Source organism: Haliaeetus albicilla, chromosome 19 (assembly GCF_947461875.1).
Source record: "Haliaeetus albicilla chromosome 19, bHalAlb1.1, whole genome shotgun sequence".
Lineage (NCBI taxonomy): Eukaryota > Metazoa > Chordata > Aves > Accipitriformes > Accipitridae > Haliaeetus > Haliaeetus albicilla.
This window is the reverse complement of record NC_091501.1, coordinates 21657322-21678007: the sequence shown is the minus strand read 5'-3', so window position 1 is coordinate 21678007 and position 20686 is coordinate 21657322. Positions and strand designations below refer to the sequence as shown.

The following is a 20686-nucleotide window of genomic DNA, read 5'->3' as shown; positions in this document are numbered from 1 at the left end:
TTTAAGTGGGAGATATTCCAGAAGAATTCATGCACATTAGCATTCAACTTTCTCCGGTGGTGGTTCTTACTGCTAAGAGAAGGCAGCAGATGCCTGGAACTGCCTAAAGTCTCTGACCACCCAGTTTCTGCCTTCTTATCCCCACCTCTTACTCAGGAATACTGAAAATCACTACTTGATATATTCGCTGGGATCCTGCCCATGCTTCAGTAGACATTTCATAAGCAAGACCATGGCCTTGGCTCATGAGCTCAGGCATTCCTAGTAAAGATCTGAGTCGGTGATGCGGGCCACTTGATTCCTGATACACTTGCCTCCACTTCCCACTGGCCCCGTGGCCTAAGCCCTAACATAAGCCCCATGATTACTGCTCTTCACAGAATACCAAGTGTCACTGCTCTGTAAAAAAGACATAGGGGTTGGAGGGGAAGAGTTGTGACACTGAGGGTTGAAAGGATGGGATGTGAGGAGGGAGGAGGGAGATGAAGTATGAAAACCTAGGTGGGAGAAGTGTCATGCACTGGTAGCTAGTGCTTGCCCTGCATGACATGATTGATTCTTTTACATTCAGGATATGGGCCTGAAGGTTTTCACCAACTCTGTGCTGCGGAAGCCAGTTCTGTGCAATGAAGACAGATCAGATATGGAAGATTACCCTGTCTATTTTCACCATAGTGTCGCCCATGTCAGTGGCTATGGCATAGGTAAAAGAATGTTCATACTCTATCTCCAGTCCCAGTCTACCTGGTCTTCAAAACTGTTGCCTGTATAAAATAACAGCCAGCATGTTGAGGTTTGGGGGGGGAATAGGCCTATGTGTCCCAGTTTGCCCCTAGTAATTTCTTTCTGACAGTCCTTGAAGTAGAGTCAATTCTCTCTCACTTAGGTAGAGGGTGCATATAGAAAAGACAGGGAATACTGGGATACTACTTCTTTCATAAACTGATATTAGTTTTTCAGGGTTTTTCAGGTTAGAACCTTTCATCAAATCACAGTTCAATTAAATATTTAAAAGGAAATGCCAATGCAGAAAAATAATGGCAATTCCCAATGTCAAGAATTCACCCAGCACTTAGCATACTTAGCACATAGTCTCCAAAGCCTTTGTAGATCAGCAAGAGTTATGATTATCTCTCTCCAAGTCAGATTGCTCAGCAAAAGAGCAAAAGTAGCAGTCATAGGTTGCCACAAGGGAAATTACTATTCAACACTAGGAAAAAGTTCTTCCCTGTGAGAGTTGTGCTACACTAGAAGAGGTTCTCTAGGAGGTTTTGGAATCTCCAACCCTGCAGATTCTCAAAACTGAACTGGACAAGACCCTTGAGCAACATGATCTGACTTTGAAATTAGCCCTACTTCAAGGAGATTGGACTAGAGAACTCCAGAGGTTACTCTCAACCTAGATTTTTTCAATGATTCTGTGATTCTACCATTCTAAGTCCAGCAAAATAAAAAAGTATTGTTATTTCCATGATACAGCTAGGAAATATGAGGTACCTCCATGCTAAATGAGTAGTTGGATATCACAAGTGAGTCTGTGGCAAAACTGGACAGAGGACCTTGGTTCCTAATATCAGACCTGTAGTTTGACTATATGAACAAAAGTAGTTTTCTAATGGACTGGATATTCAGCTCCAGTTTTAACTACTAAACAGGGTAAAAATGATTAAGTTCTCAGGGAGGTTTGTAAAGCATTATAAGCTTTGGTGACAATACTGGCTGCTGTTGCCCATTTGCAAATCAAAGAGAGCTAGTGGTAGAGGATGGGGAACATGCCTTTCTAACTGGATGATAAGACCTTTCAATATGAAGTGAAATGTCTTGTGAAATAGCTAAATTTTCTAGTATTTTCCCATGGGAAAAGAGAATAGATAAGAAATTGTTTCTTCCCATACCCTGTATCTTTTAGAATTTTCCTTTTTTACGGAAAAAGAATGGAAAAGTGCTCAAATGAAATACTTAGTGTTCATTTATGGTGTTGAGCATGTCTGACAGCAGTTCACATTCTTCTGGACTGACCTCTCTAATGTTATACTTAACCATACATGATCTTCTAGATGAGTCAAGGCTTGTTGGTGGGCGTGGTGTTGACACTGTTCGAAAATTCTTCCCTGAGACCTGGATTTGGGATCTGGTTCATACCGAGTGAGTATTTTTACCTTCACTTCTTACCTCCCAAGTGGATTTTTGAGTTGATACATGTTGCTGAAATGAATTTTGAGAAGAAGCCATGGAACGTATGTCTGCTTTGTAGATGCAGGTCTCCTTTTCCCTTCTTGCTCAATGACCGTTGAGCTCCCAACCTTGTACACAGTGTCAAACCTACCTGAACTGTGAATGACATCTGTTCTGTGCTCTGCCCCCATCCTTCTGATGGGTGGAAAGAATAAGGGTGAAGGCTAAAATAAAAGCATTTATTTAGGAGAGAGCAGGACCAAAACTTGTTATTTTTCATCAGATTTTTAATTCAGCAGCAGAAAACTCAGGTTATTTTGTTTTTCTTTCCAGACTATCACAGCATCTGCAATGATAATATCTCCATCTTAACGATGCATCCAGGGGCTGTTCTAGAACATTAATCCAAATTTATTTGTTCTAATCTGTATGTTTGGGCATTATGGTATTTGAACAAATGGTGTTTCTAAATTTTAAAAGCTGTGTATTCTTCCAAATGTTTTTTAACATGTAGTTTACAGCACCTTCATCTTTACTTCCAGCTTTATAAGATTTTTTTAAATATAGAGAGGTAACTTGCAGAAAGTGAGGAAAACAGAAGTACTGCCTCAAGCAGGGAGCCTATTCTATAATTTGGCTTGAAAATGCCAAAGATCATTTCTCATTCTTTTTTTCTTATTTTCCTCAGTTCCAGGGGAGAGGTCAATGTCTTTTACACCATTCCTGACACCATCACAGAATGGAAAGCCAGTGCTTTCTGTGTGCAGGATGATGCAGGGTTTGGCATCTCCTCACCTGTTTCACTGACAGCATTCCAACCATTCTTTGTGGAGCTCACCTTGCCATACTCTGTCATTCGAGGGGAAAAATTTAATTTAATAGCTAATGTCTTCAACTACCTCAACGAATGCATCCAGGTATCTCAAGTTCCCTTTTGCCTCCTGTATGGTTTGCCTGTTTCCCAGAGATCCCAGCATTCTCCTGCATAACGCACCAGAAATGCAGAAATAAGTGTTTAACTTATGCTTTAGCCTGACATATTACTCTCTCACCCTCTCTCCCTGGACCCATCCCTGTGTGACAGCATTAGGAAAATGTGGCCAATGATCACTGTGGCTGGTCCACAGAAGGTAAGAACTTGGTCCTTATCCCTACATAATTTAGTTCTTCTTTTTGTTCCTGAAGGAGGAACTTGAGCAGACGGTATGGGTACTGTGCTGTGCAAAACACAATAGATACCAAGTATGTTGTATGTAGCAGTAACTCCTAAGAAGACTTGACTAATGAGCACGTACACCTTGGTATACTTCTGCCAAAACCAGACACTAACAGTGGGCAGAAAAGAGACAGGTTAGCCCTTCCTTGGAGAAATGCCTCATCCTTCTGTCCTGGTACCATCCCACGGATTCAGATGACAAATAGCTACTTCAGCAAGTCTCCCTTGCCCTGCCCCCTAACTTTAGGGGCAGTCTTCTTCATTTGTAACCTTGATCCTTCTTTCTTTGTCTCAGATCAGTGCCATACTCGCAAAGTCAGGTGACTACAAGGCAGAAATCCTTTCACCAGAGGGCAACACAGCAAGGGTGTGTGCCAATGAAAGAAAAACCTATATCTGGGCTGTTAACCCCCACAAACTCGGTAAGTTGATCTTTTCATAACCTTAATATATCCCTGTTTGATCTTTCTCCTCTGTCACTCCCGCCCTTCAATGCAGCATCAATAATCCACAGCCAGGCATTTCTGGACAGCTCCATTAATTGCTCCACAAATTTAGTATCAGACATCTGCTAAAGCTCCCTTAGACACACTGAATGAACAGTGAATTGTTCTGGTGTTTTATCTCTTCTGATTTTTGGTAGTCCATTTTAGGAAGAACTCTTTACTTGCCACATCATGTGTGAAATACTGGCAGGATTTCATGTGCCTATGATCTTTCAGCTGACAGTTTTGCACCAAACCAACTGTATTCAGTAAGAATAAAATTTGTTAATAATTTTGGACTGGATTCTCAACAGGCAAAAAGGACATTGCTCCTCTCCAATTTTACACCTGTGTTAATTCATACCGCCTTCAAGTCAATATTACGTTTTTTAAAAAGCAGTTACAACAGCTTGCATCTGTAAGTGCCCCAAAAGCTGAAGTACAAAAAACTTTTAACTAGCAAAGATTCTTCTCAAAATGAACCACAGATGGATCTTTTCTTTAAAAGGTTGTTTCTAAAACCCTATAGTCAGTATGACTGATTTCCTTCAAACTTACTGAGAAAGATGCAAAGTCATACTGAGATGAAAACTGGATATGCAGCGAAATAATACTGCAGAGCTGAAAAAAAGAAAGCTACTGTCTCACCCTGGTAACTCTGATAATAATGCATTTTGTTCCAACTAAAAAAGTCCTGTGGGTTTCCAGTTTGCAATGATTGCAGGGGTGAAGTGAGCAACGCCTGCAAAGCTGCTTACTTTAGGGTTGCTCCTCAGAGCTGCAGCAGCACCAAGGCTGCTTCTCAGTTAACAAATTCCATCTGAAGGAAAGAAGCAACGGAGCTATAACTATTGCAACACTGCCCTAGGCCAGAGAAAACTCAGCACAAGGCTAAGAAGAGGTAGAAACTGGTAGTGAGTACTGTCAGATTTTTGGCCAGGATCACCCCTATTTCGTTCTTCATGCTAGGGCCCCAGGCAGCCTCTCCTTACCACTAGCAGACAGACGTGGAGCCTTCATGAAATATGTTTCTGTGCCTTCAGAGAGAATACATTTCTCAGCAGTTGTCCTGACTGCAGCTGGGATAGAGTTAATTTTCTTTCTAGTAGCTGGTATAGTGTTATGTTTTGGGTTCGGTATGAGAAGACTGTTGATAACACACTGATGTTTTCAGTTGTTGCCAAGTAAGGTTTAGTCTAAAGTCAAGGATTTTTCAGCTTCTGATGCCCAACCAGCAAGAAGGCTGGAGGGGCACAAGAACTTGGGAGGGGACACAGCCAGGACAGCTGACCCCAGCTGGCCAAAGGAATATTCCACACCATGTTACATCATGTCTAGTATATAAACTGGGGGGAGTTGGCCGGGAGGGGGGGCGGATCACTGCTCGGGGACTAGCTGGGCATCTGTCTGCAAGTGGTGAGCAATTGTATTGTGCATCACTTGTTTTGTGTATTCCAATTCTTTTATTATTATTATTATTGACTTTTTTTTTTTCTTCCTTTCTGTCCTGTTAAACTGTCTTTATCACAATCCATGAGTTTTACTTTTTTCCGATTCCCTCCCCCATCCCACGGGGTGGGGGGGAGCGAGCCAGCAGCTGCGCGGTGCTTAGCTGCCAGCTGGGGTTAAACCACAACAGCAGTCCATCAGCCTAGAAGAGGCAGCGAAAACCAGGGGTAACTGTAGACATTGAAGATAACTTTCTTTTCTTGGGTTGGTGGGTGGCTTTCCAGGCGAGGTGAAATTCACAATTACTGCTGAGGCCAAACTGAATAGCAGAGGTACTGTAAACAGCACATCCCCAGAAGAAGAGACAATTCGCCGGGACACCCTGATTCGAACCCTACTTGTTGAGGTACGGTAGGAACTCTGCACGTGCTTTCTGCTTTGTGGAAACTGCAATTCCTATAGCTGTAGGTTAGAAGCAGTTAGCATGAGGAGGTAAGGCAGATGGTACAGATGGAGCTGCATACAGTAGGTTTCTCCATGTGAAAATGAGGGTGTAAAACACAGTGATCAGTGGCATCCACTGTCCTTCAGCCACTGTCTCCTTCCTGGGACCGTGAGCATACATGCCCTGACACCGCACAGATGTCAGTAGAGATGGAGCCAGAAGGGAGGAGATTCCATACCTTACCTATAAGTGCCTTTAGCCTGTGGCTCTAATACTGGGGAGGAGGGTGGAGGGCAGATATAAAAGGAAAAGGACTTAACTTGAGCATCATAAAGCAGCAGCCACATAGGATTAGCTGGAGAGAGTCCCTCTCAGAGGCTGGGAATGTCTATTTTATAACTGCTTTCTAAGAAGGGAGGTGCTCTGGACAGGGTGTTTGGTAAAAGAGGGGGGAACCATGGACTAAGAGGTATTCTAGTGGAGATAGGAGTGGGTACAAGGGCTGCACTGTCTGGATAGCCACATCCACACACTGTTTTACACTGTTAAATTGCCACGGTTTCATGGAGATGTTCTATACTTTTCTTCTTCCCAACTACTTCCCTGCAATCAAACAGCCTGAAGGTATTAAAAAGGAATTGACTCAGAGCTCCCTCGTCTGTACGAAAGGTAAGGCAAGTTCATTCCTTCATTCCAGGGAGTCAGTGGAACAACTTCACTGGCTTGTAGGTTTTGTCCTACAAAACCAGAGACCCTTCCAGGGGAGGAAAGAGGATCTCAGGGTCAAGGTGCTGGGCTACCGTTCAGGATTTTCAGAGATACCTTTGACTCATTGGGCAAGTCTCTGCAGCATTTTCTTTACCCAGACTGCAGATAGTAACAGTCACTGCAGTAATGCTTATGAGGTGAAGACTTCTGGAAAAAAGATGATTTTAACAATTCTTGTTGTTACGTTTTCTCATCAGGCATAATGATTTCTGAACCAGTGTCTCTCAGCCTGCCAAGGAACCTAGTGCAGGGATCAGCCAGAGCTTATTTTTCTGTCATTGGTAAGTTTAGAACTTAGACCAAAAACAAAAGTAAATGGCATTTCTCCTGTGCTGCACTAAGTGCCATCATGTATACACATGCAAAACTAATGTAAAATTGAGGAAATACTTAATCTTGATTTTAGAGGAAACGTTTCCTACTTTGCAAAATGGCACAGAAAGACAAAAATTGCTCAGAATTCTCTCATATCAAAACAGGACAAAACAGTAAAATTATTTCAACTTGCATTGCATTTCAGATTATATTGCATTAGCAAATCCTATTCTGTATAGTAAAGCAGTTAATTCAGCTGAAAAGTAAGATAAGGCAGAGATCTTTGAAAAAAAATTATTTTGATTTCTTGGAAAGAAGACTTCAGAACATTACTGACTGAATAATTTCAAATTTATGCTTTTGCATAATGAAAAATATTTTTCAGTCAATAAATTCCCATAGAATAAGACTTTCAAGTCCCTATCAACTCTACTAATCTTAAAGTCATTATTAAGACTGACAGTTCAGTGAAAATTTTTTGAGGTTCTGAACTCAGATTGCTTTCTAAACACAGTGGTTTTGCATGCCTGGATCAGTGTGAGGTGTGCTCATACTGTGCAATACAGCCTCTGTAGCCCACTAGCACCGTACCCCACACATTCTCACATGTACACACGAAACGGGAAGCAGGTTGTAAAGGGCAGGGAAGTCTAACCCTTCTAAGGGTTCACGGCTGTTTCTTAGAAGCCATGTCAGCCAGTATCGGTGCTCAGTTTTTTCTCAGATTCTCAGTTTCTCCCAGGTGTCCACCATCAAAATTTAAAAAAAAAAATGGGGGGGGGGGGCATTTCAGCCTTTCTTCTAAGCTGTGTCTTTGGTTACTGTGATTACTCTATATTGGTCATTGCCCTTGGATTCATAGGGTAATATAAAGCAATGTATAATTCTGTGTAATAAAAACGTGTTTGAACTGACTAACTTCTTATGTCTTTCATTCTTCAGGAGATATTTTGGGTACAGCCCTGAGGAACATGGAGAACCTCCTCCACATGCCTTATGGCTGTGGAGAACAGAACATGGTCTTGTTCACACCCAACATCTATGCCCTGGATTATCTGAATAAGACTGGGCAGCTGACTGAAGAGATTAGAATCAAGGGTACTGGATACTTATCCACAGGTGGGAGGCTTTCAGATTCTTCCATCTAATATTTTGATTGTGTGCATTGAACTCTAAAGCTCTACACGGTGAACACTGATCTCTGAATTCTAGCACTGTGTTTATTGCACAGGAGCAGGCAATGCTCCCCAAAGAAGCATTGCTGTACTTCCAGGACCAAAAGCAGCTAGAATACCTAGTGGCTGACATTATTCACCAGACATACATTACTGAATATTAAATCCAGAAGTCTTACTGCTTCAGTTGAATAAACAACAGAATTAGTCCTTTTCTGTGATTAGAAAATATGTCATCTTTTTTGTGTTTTCAGGGTACCAAAAACAGCTATCATACAAACACCAGGATGGATCCTACAGCTCCTTTGGCAGGCGAGATAGGGAAGGGAGTGTATGGTAAGAGATGGTACTTTCTATTTCCCTAGTCCATGTCTTTAGGCTTTGAAAAAATGATCAAAGTATTAAGGGATTCTTATTTTTAATAGACTAAATGGACATAGCTCAATTAATATGGATCACCTAGTAAAGGAGACATTCATAAACTGGAGAGAGTGTAACAAAAGGATGATAAGAAGACTGGCGGCTGGAGTACATAATGTTCAAAGGGAGGCTGAAAGAAATTAATTTGTTCAGCCTGTAGAAGAGGAGGCTAATGAGGAACCTAGGTAAAGCTTTCCGCTACCTAGGTGGAGACTGTAGAAAAGACAGAGTCAGACTCTTGCCAGCGGTGCACAGAGTAAGGACAAGAATTTGTCCTTACTCAAGCTGCAACAGGGGAAACTCCAACTGGGTAGAAGGAAAAAAAAAAAAATCCCCAAAATAAGGCTGCAGCACTGCGACAAATGCCCAGAGAGGATGTGGATATCTCTGTCCCCGGAGATTTTCACAGCATGATTGGACAAGAGACTGAGCAACCTGACAGAGCTTTGAAGTCAGCCCTAGTTTAAGCAGGTGGTTGGACTGGAGACTTCCAGAGGTCGCTTCCCACCTAGTTTATTTCATAATTCTATAAATAAAGATTAGAAATTACTATTATCAATCATCAAGCTGTGTCTATACTTTACCCCTGCTCTGAAAGAATAGTTTCAGCACAGTAATGGAGAAACATCAGGTCAGTTTTTAATATCAGAATTTTAACTATCTTACTTATTTAAAACTTACAAACCACTTGTTTCTTTTACCTCAGACATTATGGAGTTCATTTTATGTCATTTTCTATGCAAAACCAGTTGCTGGTAAACCTTCTTTGTCTTGTTCACACCTAACCTGCTGTCTGTTTCTGGCTCACCTGCAGGCTCACTGCCTTTGTGTACAAGTCATTTGCACAAGCCAAACGCTACATCTACATTGATGACAATGTCCAGTCTCAAACTTTGATCTGGCTGGCAAGCAAACAGAAGTCAGATGGCTGCTTTGAAAATGCTGGTTCACATTTCAACAACGCTTTGAAGGTAACCAAGACAAGTATAGTCCCAAACTTCCAGTCCTGTCATCAGGATTGATTTGGATCATTTCTGCTGGGCGCAAGCTTATCACCACACCCTTGCTCTTCCTAATACTGTTCTCTCGTGTCTTTCAGCAGGGCATGATTCTTATGTCTGCTATTGATGATGAGGTAGAAACAAGTAGAACTTTCAGAGTCAGAAATCTCAGGTTTTATTTTCCACCACTGCATTATGTGTGTTCAGCTCACAGGCTATAATCTGCTTTATTGCATATGTGCAAAAGCCAAGAAAACGCGTGAAATAATTTTGGCTTTATCCTGAGTGAACTTGATCTTTCTTGTTCCTATGCATAGTGGGAGACAGAAATTACTTCGGATCCCAAATCTAACTAGTATCTGAACTATGAATTAATTCATATTTTGTTTCTTTCTGGGACATCTGTACTGACCTGTTCTTTGCTTGTTTTTTCTTCAGGGTGAAGAAGGTGGTGAATATTCACTCACAGCCTACGTTGTGGCAGCGTTGCTGGAGGCTGGACACTCTGCTGCGGTAGGTGTTTGATGCTGTTACGCTCTATTAGTCCAGTCAGCCATTTGTCAAACAGTGCACAAGTCATAGTCCTCACATGCATATTCTTTAACTGTGTGGTGAATACTGATTGTAGGATGGTAGGGTCAGCTGAGGAAATCTGTTTCTAGAACCCTGCAGTTGCTATAAGTACTTGATAAGTGTTACAAATAGTTATGTATCTAGTTCCTATGGATTAACTTGAAAAATCCCCAAGGAGTCTGTTTGTGTTAAAGAATGGTAGTCTATGTAGGTGCAAAATCCAGATTGAATTTGCCCACTCCATCCAGAGTTCAGTCTGGAATTTTCTCTAAATTTGCCCAGTCCAAAGTCCAAGCTATCCAAATCTTCAGTCCTACAAACTCTCTCTGTGCATTTAAACCCAAGCTGTGTTTCCATTTCCCTATGTCATTGTTAATAATGGAAGGAAATGATGAGCTGCTGGTTGCAATACTAGGCACGGGGGAATGAGAGTTGAGTTCTGTTCTCTGTAATATACTCCTGCATATCCTTGAAACCCTGGTTCTTTGCTGACTTTGTTCTTTGTAAAATGGGGAAGATGAGAATTGTTCCCAATCTGACAAATATGTTCTAGGCATGGTGAGTTTTGCAGGTCCCTCAGATACTGTGGTGTGGGGCATCATTTAAGTACCTGAGACTGGCAGGATAAAAACATTGTGCAGAACCAAATAGTTCTTCAGCAACATGAATTTAGTTCCCAGTATCTTCATAAGAATCTCCAAAACTGGGGCCACCTCTATAGTGAAGTTGCATAGGCAGGATATGGTTAGTAGTGTGTTGGTGATGTCTGAGCTGAAGCAGAGCTCACAAACATAGTCTGTAAGGCTAAAAGGGCTGAAGAGTTATCTTGATAGCTATAGCTAGCAAATGAGTAATAACATCCATCTGAGAGAGTCTGCTTCATCCTTCATAATGAGGTCTCAATACACTTTGCATAGTTCTGTAAAAATGATCCACATTTTAGAGCTAAAGCAACCAAGGCACAAAGGATTCACCTGCATAAGGTCATCTTGCAAGTCAGGAAAAGAACCAGTGCTCTGTTAGTCTGGCCATGCTGCCTCTAAATAAATGCTGATAAAAGGCAGCACCACTAGAAGGGCATTTTTTACAAGGTACACACTGCAGGCCCTTAAACATGCCATGGATAATGTATATTTTTAGCATGAAGGGACAGTAATGGCAGCTTAAACAGTGATGGAAGTATTTAAAGAGAAGCTGAGACACAAATCCAAGTACCTGACAACCCTACTATGTTTTGCTTTACTAGCATCCTGTCATTCAAAGTGGCATGAACTGTTTGGAGACTGCCTTTGGCAATGGGGTCCACAACCTGTATAACCAGGCCCTCTTTGCCTATGCTTATGGATTAGCTGACAAAGAGCAAAGATGCCAATTCTTCCTTGAGAAGCTGGACAAGGCAGCTACCAGAGATGGTAAGTGCAGTATGGCCACGATACAGGCAATACAGCTGGTGGAATGGCCTGTGGTATGATGTGAGCTGTTCTGAGGTAGAGTTTTCTCATTCATGCTGCTCCCTTCCCATTTCATGCCTGCTATGCTACTGAATTTATCTTTACAAACTTCTCTGTCTCTTTTGGCTTCACGAAAGATTGAGCTGTGGCCTGATTTTCTTAGAATTATGAAATAATGTAGTTGGGGAGAGACCCCTGGAAGTCTCGGTCCAAGGTAGTGGAACATTGTACCTAGTTTCGTGTCGTGGTTTAACCCCAGCCAGCAACAAAGCACTACAAGGTCACTTGCTCACCTCCACCTGCTCCTGCGGGATGGGCAGGAGAATCAGAGGGAAAAGAAAAAGGTAGAACCTCACATGTTGAGATAAGGACAGTTTACTGGGACAGCACAGGGAGAGAAGAAACAATAATAACAATAATACTAATAAACGAACATACAAAGCGAGTAATGCACAAGGCAATTGCTCACCACCCAGAACCCGACGCTCTGCCCCTTCCCCTGCTGCAATACCCCCCAGTCCACTCCCCAGTTAGATACTGAGCATGACATGGTATGGAATATCCCCTTGGCTAGTTCAGGTCAGCTGTCCTGGCTGTGCCTCCTCCCAGCTTCCTGTGAAAATTAACTCCATCCCAGCCGAACCCAGGACATTTCCCCATCAGCCACCTCTTCTACAGGCTGAACAACCCAGTGCCCTTGACTATGCCATGTGCTCCAGTCCGCAACTGCCTTAGCATCCTTCTGCTGCACCGCCTTTCCTTCAACCCTGTTTTGACTTATACAGCCCCCTTTTATTAATTCCCTTCCCAACCTTTCCTGTTTTCTTTTCCATCTTGGAACTAAAACTTACCCGGTTCAGGACACTTGTAGCTGAAAAAGCTTTTGGGTAAAGGCAGAGAGGGAATTGTATGCCTATCTCCCACGTGATACTGTAGTGAATTAACCAGCAAGTAATTTTTCCATGCTTTTTACACCCCACTTTTCTGTTTTCAGGTGGCTCAGTTCATTGGCAAAGAGAAAATAAGCCACCAGCAGAACATTTCCCTGTCTCCTATTCCCGCGCCCCTTCTGCTGAGATTGAAATGACCAGCTATGTGCTTCTGGCTTTGCTCAACAAAGCCGAACTCTCTGCGGAAGACCTATCTTACATTTCTCGCATTGTGCACTGGCTTGTCAAACAACAGAACCCATATGGAGGTTTCTCCTCCAGCCAGGTAACAAGTGGGTGTGGTAAAAAGAAAGCTTCTGAGAGCAGTCCAGCCTGCAAGCTGGATCTCAATAGTATGACCTATCTTCCTGGCTGCATATTTGTTTGAATAATGTTTGATAAATGGTGCTTGGATAAGTCTCCTTGTCAGGGCACATCATGCTCTTCATATGCAAATTCATACATATTTTAGTTTTAGGAAATGGGAACTTTCCTGAGTTTCAAGTTAGCTGTAGACAGCAGTCACTGTTGACACAGCATTATCCCAGGTTTCCTGGGATAATTCAAATCTATTGCCCTAGAATGTCTATCTTGTCTCCTTAGCTGTTTGCAAAGTCCCCCTCCATTTATAAGCACTGACAAAACATCAGGGAAATAGGAGCTGTGCTAATCTCATGCACCATCTTACAGCTGGCTATCTATCTAATTAGGGATCATGTTCTTTTCAGGACACTGTTGTTGCTCTCCAAGCTTTAGCCCAGTATGGATACCTCACCTTCTCTAAAAACAGTCTTAACACAGTCAAAGTCAACTTCATGGAGTCCCCCAGTAAGACTTTCCAGGTGAATGACAAGAACCGCTTCTTACTGCAGCAGGCTTCCTTACCCACTATTCCAGGGAATTACAGCGTGGAAGTGAATGGCACTGGCTGTGTCTACCTGCAGGTAAGCAAGCCCAAAACTCAGCACCACCCCTCTGAGAACTAAGCAGGGGGTCCCCCATACCTCACTCCTCTCCATTCCTCATGCCAAAGCCACAGAAGCCTGCAAGTCTGTGACCATCTCACGCTTCCCATCTCTTTTAGACCACCCTGAGATACAACGTCCATTTGCCAAAAAAAGTTGCAGGATTTTCTCTCTCCGTACAGCCAGCCAATGTATCCTGCACAAGCAACTTCCCACCAAAGTTTGACCTTGTCCTCTCTGCCAGGTAACTTCTTCTTCTTGACCTACCACCTTGCATTCACAGTTTGGTAAAGCATCCAAGGAAAGTTTTAAGTACAGGCAGTTAACTGCTACTGTGCAGCCGCAGGAAGACAAACAGGATCACTGGGAGCTGAAAATGTCATTCAGTGGTCTCCTCTCCATTTGCAAACCAGACTAACAGAACTTTTCTCATTTTAGTTACACAGGAAACCGCAAAGTCTCCAATATGGCTATTATTGATGTGAAGATGCTCTCGGGTTTTGTTCCTGTAAGATCTTCCCTGGAAAAGGTAAAGAATGGGAGCAAAGTGAGTGGTAAACCCCCAAAACATAGGAAGTTGATAAAAACAGTCTTTGGTTAGTAAATTGGAGCTCCACGGGAATTCTGCAAAGTCCCTGGGCATAGACTTCTGTCACATACTCTGTGTCTCTGACTTCTAGCTGTTCATCTACTGAAGACAAATCTGTTAGGATCTGATTGCCAGATCCAGTAGCCCAACAGAGGTGAGACTGCTGCAGCTTCATATCCCCATGCCCAGCCAACAGCAAGGCTGAGTGTGTACTCCCAATAGACAGACATGCACACTATACATATATATGTATATACATATATAAATATATACATATATACACGACTGGCCATACAGATCAACAGAGACAGAAAAGACAGTACTTACAAAAACACAGATAGCACAAATGGCCTTATCCTGTTCCCCTTTCTGGCTGATCAGACTGAAAGCTCATTTGTGGAAAAGATAAATAAATATATATATATATATATGTGTGTATACACACGTACATATATACATGCAAATACACAATGTGGATCACTCTGGTAGCTAACCTCAGGCAGACACTCAGTCTGCCCAGTACCTGCCCCTGGATCCTTGTTCTACCCAGTCACTGGTACCTGGACACATGCACCCTTGGGGCCGCAGCCCCACTCCAGTGGCTGGAACCAAGCCCCCCAGCACCCACACATAGGCATGGTGGGTACCCCCAGTAACCAGCCTCAGAGATGCAGTCTCTGCAGCAGCTGAGCTTGGATCCCCTGGTGTCCCAGTTGCCTCATACAGACACACACACAAATGAGTCTCCGCTAGCTGGTCTAGCCCAATAGTCCAGCCAGTATGTGCCCCCAAGACCTTATGGTCTCTCCAGTAAGAGGCTCGGACCTCATGGTCCCTCTGGGAGCTGACTCAGATCCTCTGGTACCTTCGATATTTGGCCCAGACTAGTGCCTGCTTCAGCAGCTGGCTACCAAGCCACTTAACTCACACACCAGCTAGTCACTAGCAACCACACACTGACATACACAGCCCCACACAACAAGCCTGAAGTCTGGTGTCTCAAGATGCTAGCATGCCAGATACACGTTCCTGTGATCTGTGGTCCCCTCTTCAGTGGCTGGCACTCCGTACACACATGCACACGGAACAGAGAGCCCCTCACCCAGGAAAATAGTCAGGAACAGAGTTTAATAAGAAGGCAGGAGAGAATGTGGTGACCAGGTGCAGGGTACGGCCAGACAAGTTTATGTACAAACAGCCCCTTTTATCCCATTTTCCACCCTTTTTTCTCCCAATTGGACTTTATCCTTTGTTACTTCTGATTCTTCCCCTAACCATCCTTTCTTGAGTGCCAGCATCCCGCACTCAGCCCTGGGCCCCTGCAGGCAGCACTCCCCTTAAGTGCTGCGGTGGCTCTGCTCAGGTTGCTGGCGTTTCCCTGCGCTCCTTCGTGTTTGTGTGTATGAGTCTCTAATCACAGAACCCAACAGAATCTCTGTAAGGAATACTTCTGCCGCAGTTAAAGTGCTCAAATGGACATTTTGCAATGTTATCCCTTTGACATGGTTCTTCCTTCCTCTACAGCACGGTTTAACAAACCAAGTGTGTATTGCTCTTCCTTTACTATCCAGAAATTTGGTCATGATGATGACAATGCTGGGCAGAGCACTGATAAGCACCTCATTACAGTTCCTAGTGCAATTTAGGTTCTGCAAGGGATGCATTATCTTCAGGCCATGGACTGCAATCTCCAAGTAGATAAAAAGAAGAATGCAATTCATTGTAGAGCCTGCTCATAGCTTGGTGCATTTATAATCATTCAGCGTTCCAGCCTGAATTTCTTTTTTGCCTAGAACTGTATGAAATTCATAACTTTTCTTTGGAAGATTTTTCCATTGAGATGTTACACTGTTTGGAATCCTACTCCTCTTTATATGTACTTGGGAAAAAATTGCTGGTCTTTAACATTTGAAATATTTTGGGTTTGTGTGTTTTTATAGTAAAATAATTTTCCTCATATGCTTTTCTAAACTCTTTTTAAACTTTTGTTTTTTAAAATACACAATGGACTAGCAAGTAAGTCAGCCTGAGCTGCAGAAATGGTCGTGTAACTGTAAATTCTCACTGAAGTGAGAGCAGTCTTAAGTTAATGATAAAAGTCACACACGCCAAAGCTGATAAAACTGCTTATTACCGTAGTGATCGGTTTGCCCTCGTCAGGTGGTGAACTTACTCAGTGTGCATTTCTTATTTTGGCCACGAGATGGCGGGGTGGCACAAGAGGAGCAGCGGCAGCCCCTGTAAACGCATTTTGCTGCCGAATCGTCATTTGTAAGTCTCCTTGGCAAGTCTCCTGTGTTAACACTGCCATCATTTGCCTTATTTAAAGGTTCAGTACCAGAATTCCGTTGTGGATCGTGTAGACATCAAGAACAACCACATCCTCTTCTACCTTCAGAAGGTAAGTCTGTGAGTTTTCTTTTTGGTTTTATTGAATTGGAAGTTTAAAACAGGCTCCCAGATAAAAGAAAGATCTCATTAGTAGCAAATTAGCAATACGCATGTTTTAAAGACGTAAAGGGACTCCACTCAGTCCAACATCAATTATATATACACAGTAGTTGTAGTCTACAGTGAAGAGTTACGCATTTATTACTTTTTGTGAAGAATGCTGTATGATTAAATAGCATTTCACAAACAAAGCTAAGTTGCATTCCATATTGCAACAGTTCCCAGTCTACATAATATTGCTCAGCCTCTAAGTGATGCTACTCATCAGTTGTTCTGACAGTGCTTTACAGGGAGTCAGTATCATCTCCTCCCTTTTAGAGAGATTTCTGTATGAAAAGAATAGTCCTCCCATATCCATGACATTAATAAAGGGAATAAGAGAGGAGAAAGATGAAAATCAAAACACACGGGATCTTAAAATACCAAGAAGGGAAGGAGAGAGGAAGCAAAAAGTAATGATATCTACCTCTCAAACAGTCATTTTTATTAGTCGGTCTCCAAGGATCTAATAAGGAAGATTGGAGTCAGTATTCTGAATTCACAGAGAAGCTGAGATGTTGAGATGTGAAAAGTTTACCCAGCAGGGCACCAGTGATGCAGAAAGTTCTCCAGAGCCCCTATCCATAGCTCCATTCCTATAAAGAGGTCAGCAAGATAAAAACAAGGACAAAGGGAGAAGCGAGCAGGGGCACAGTCCCAGGCATGCAAGAGAAAGCTTGAGAAGCTGAGGAAAGTTTGGGACTTTTGGCTGCAAGAGTGTGGAATGAGGAACAGAAGCACAGGGAAGGATGGAGATCTTGGGTTCAAAGTGATTAATGAGAGAAAAGTGGGGAGAAGAGTCATAGGGGTACTGATGGTGATTTTAGCTGGGAAAAGGCAAGGAAACAAACTAACAGCAACTTTCAGTGGCAGGATGAATGGTGATGTGCTGAAAGCCACAGAAACCACAGAAAGGTTGGGGTAATTGTCAATGAAAATACGAAGAGGAAGAAAGAAAATAGCACACAATATTAGCAACAAAACATATTTAGCAACAGCTTTTAAATAATTATCTGATTTGACATCAAGTTTACAGTCTGGAGAGAACTGTAGAATGGCACTTTGTCACCCAGTCTGACCCAGAAAAGCAGCTGTTCAACCTTAGCCTCAGGGGTACATATGAAAAGAAAGTCTGATGCATTTTCTTGTCTTGCCATTTCCAGGTCTCCCGGAAGGATATCAACTTCTCCTTCAGTGTGGAGCAAAGCTTGCCAGTCTCAGATATCAAACCAGTGCCAGTACATATCTACGATTACTACGAAACAGGTAGGTGACCTCACTAGGCCAGAGCAAAACCTGTGAAATCAAAGGATTGATCTCAGCATTTACAAGGTGCAGACGGCATATTTTCCCTTGCGCTTTCTGTGCAAGCTTCTCTTCACTTTTCTGCATTTGCTGCTTTTGTTAGGAGAGACAAGTGGAGAGCAAGCTAGGAGTTCTGCTGCTTTTGATTACCAGACTGCAAAGGATTTGTAGAGCACAGACAGTTTCTGCACCCCTGTCTTTCCATTTCTTCCTTCATTTCAACATGAAGCAGATTAGAAAGTGATACATCACGAGTTGCTTTCTTACAAGCTACATACAGAAAGAAGTGTGGTTCCACTTTCTTTCCACAGTTTGAACATGATGGTTAAAATCAATAACTCAAAGGCAGCAGTGTTTCTGACTTCCCTGATCTGGGTTATCTCCTATTTTTGCTTTGTATTGCCATAGTAGGCTGCAGTCAAAGAACTCTTCCTTAGTGGAATTTAAATACTTCAGTAGGAATGACAGTCCCACTGAACTCAAGAGGAGTTTAAGCACCTAACTAGAAAATTAAGTGCATGACCACCGTTCTCGATCTGGCCTCAAGGAACTACAACTGCATCAGACATTACCCAGTTGTGGAACTTACGTTATCAAAACTGTGGCTGAGGTTCCCCTGTGCTTTTCTCAAACTTGGCACAACCTTTGGGAACTGCATCCTAGCAGATAAGTAGCAGTATCCAGAGAACTGACTCTGGAGTGCATGTTCTGCCACCTGATCCACATCTTGTGTGGTCACAGCAATGTTGTGTCCTCACAAACACGGCAGAGGAGAGCATTGGGCTCTGACTGTGCAGCCCTGCAACTGGGTGCCTTCACAACTGGAAGACTACCACAAAATCTGGTTCATAATGTGTTAATCACAGGCACACGTGGATTGGGGTCAGAATGATTTCTCACTCTCACTTTCTTTCTTCTTTCCAGATGAATATGCCCTCGCAGAATACACAACACCCTGCTCCCCACCTTCCAGCTGAAATTAGATATATGCCAGAAGAGGTAATGGTTCAGAAGGTATCAGGCAAGCATTTGTAGAGGAAGAAGAGGCTAAGAGACTTGGTTGTTTCTGGGAGGGCAATGACCCATTCTGGCCCACACTTCAAAAGAGCTTGGGTCAGGGTGGATCAGAAACTCCAGATAAAGTGCTTTTCCTAACAAGGGAGATACTGTGCAATTGTAAACCATGACCATCCAGCTTTTTGGAAACTCATTACATATATTCCAGTGAGAGCTTTGTCTAGAGGTAAACTCCTGAAACGTGTACTCTTGGCCACAGATTCCTCTTAAAAAATCCAAGATTAGGAGAATAATCTGCTGCTGCTGCTTCTGTAGATTTTATTTGTTTTGGTCTTTCCATTTATCCTGAAGGAAGATTCTGAAGAAATTACTTTGATCCTCACCTTTTTCAGTGACTGAACTGAATCATTTAAAGGTATCAGAATTCTAGTTACAGGAAGGCAACTTTTATGCAGTTTTTGACTCTATTTAGAAAGAAAGGGGTTTTTTCAGATTAACATCTCATATTTTACTGTTCTTTGTAATAAAACCTTCTAATGGCAATGCTATTTGTCCCAGTCTCCACTCCTTCTTGTATCTAGAAATGGGTGCTGTGAGGTATTTCATAAGCTAAAAAAATTCATACCTTGGACAGGGCAACCAATTACAATGACACGCTGACATCAGTGACATCTTGTGGCACAGACAGGATCGGGGCCCTGGCCTATGTGATGGAAGCTTTCTACCCAAAGCCTAATGGTGGGAGAAGCTAGAGAGCTGAAACACAGAAACTCTTTGAAAAGTGGTTAGGGAGGAATGGTGTATCCAATGGAGCCCTTGGACGGAGAAAAATGAGAAGACTTGGAGGGAGTGAAAAATAAAGAGAGCCACACGGAGCTTGTGATGGAGTAGCAAAGTACAAGACATTTGCTGTCTTGCTTTCTGCATTTAGATACAGCAGACAGACAGCACTGTGGCTACTGTCCCTCACAGTCTGCAGCGACCTGGCATGACCTTCATCCTGACTAGATCACACTGGTGGAAGGACACAGAAACCAACTGAATATCCGTAACAATCTGAGCAGACATCTGCTCATTGAATCCTATCATTGAGCTCCTGTTCCTTCAGTTGGAATGTTAGACATAGTCTTAGTTACAGTCTTGGAAGATACTAGCTGATTTATCATGAAAGTAGGCTTCTCAAAGCAGATTTTGATTCCTACAAACACTTTACTCAACGGCAACGTGCCTGCTGTGAGACAGATCTCACGATAACACAGGAGGTGGTAGGAGAGGAGCAGCCCTTCCTACACCCCGAGAGCTCTGTTCAGCGGGGTGTCAGGCTTGCCCAGAGATGGCTCAGGCGAAACTAATCCTACTGCACCCAGCAGTGCAGGAACCTTTGTGCTAAGAGGCAGCCAAGATAGAGACCCACAGGCTCCATGTAATCCCAAAAATATGCAAAAGTAATTCGGGAGCTGTAGAAGCAGATAAATGGTGTTTTGGGAGGGACCTGTGGAGGGCATTAACTGAGACCTCCTGTTCTAAGCAGAACCACCCAGTAGAAACCTGCAACTCAAAGCAGGAGACAGCTGCAAAGGAAGAATCTCCGCTGTCTTCCCAGGACCTCAGCACTGGCCTGAGGGATGCAAGCTCTGTAAGATGAGGTCCAACCGTGACCAGTGTATCGAGATGCATGACTCAGGCAACAGAAGACATCCAGACCTGCAGACAGACCTGTCCATCAGGTCTGCACTGCACTTACTGCTGCAGTTCCAAACAGTTTACTAAATGTTAGTTCTCCGTGTCACCAAAAGCAATCACACATGGGTCCTTCATTGCACTGTAAAAGGAAGTCATCCAGGAGGTTCCCTGAGGAAAGACCCAAGGGGTGGGAGAGAAAGAAATGAAGGACATTTTACGTGAAAGCTGTAAAAAT

The 20686-nt window shown here is 42.9% G+C and overlaps 1 protein-coding gene across 1 annotated transcript in view; it reads left to right on the top strand.

Annotated features, from left to right (window-relative positions):
• The window catches only part of LOC104317169 (ovostatin), a 33286-nt gene extending 13405 nt beyond the window's left edge, over positions 1-19881 (top strand). Inside the window, exons 17-35 of the mRNA XM_069806748.1 lie at positions 572-704; positions 2058-2145; positions 2864-3092; positions 3687-3813; positions 5610-5731; positions 6388-6439; positions 6736-6819; positions 7796-7972; positions 8283-8364; positions 9263-9419; positions 9888-9962; positions 11269-11434; positions 12468-12688; positions 13131-13346; positions 13487-13611; positions 13806-13896; positions 16286-16357; positions 17610-17712; positions 18676-19881. Coding sequence (XP_069662849.1) covers positions 572-704; positions 2058-2145; positions 2864-3092; positions 3687-3813; positions 5610-5731; positions 6388-6439; positions 6736-6819; positions 7796-7972; positions 8283-8364; positions 9263-9419; positions 9888-9962; positions 11269-11434; positions 12468-12688; positions 13131-13346; positions 13487-13611; positions 13806-13896; positions 16286-16357; positions 17610-17712; positions 18676-18728 — 2373 coding nt within the window. The 3' untranslated portion in view covers positions 18729-19881. The remainder of the gene's footprint in view (positions 1-571; positions 705-2057; positions 2146-2863; positions 3093-3686; positions 3814-5609; positions 5732-6387; positions 6440-6735; positions 6820-7795; positions 7973-8282; positions 8365-9262; positions 9420-9887; positions 9963-11268; positions 11435-12467; positions 12689-13130; positions 13347-13486; positions 13612-13805; positions 13897-16285; positions 16358-17609; positions 17713-18675) is intronic.
• Positions 19882-20686: the final 805 nt, after the last annotated feature.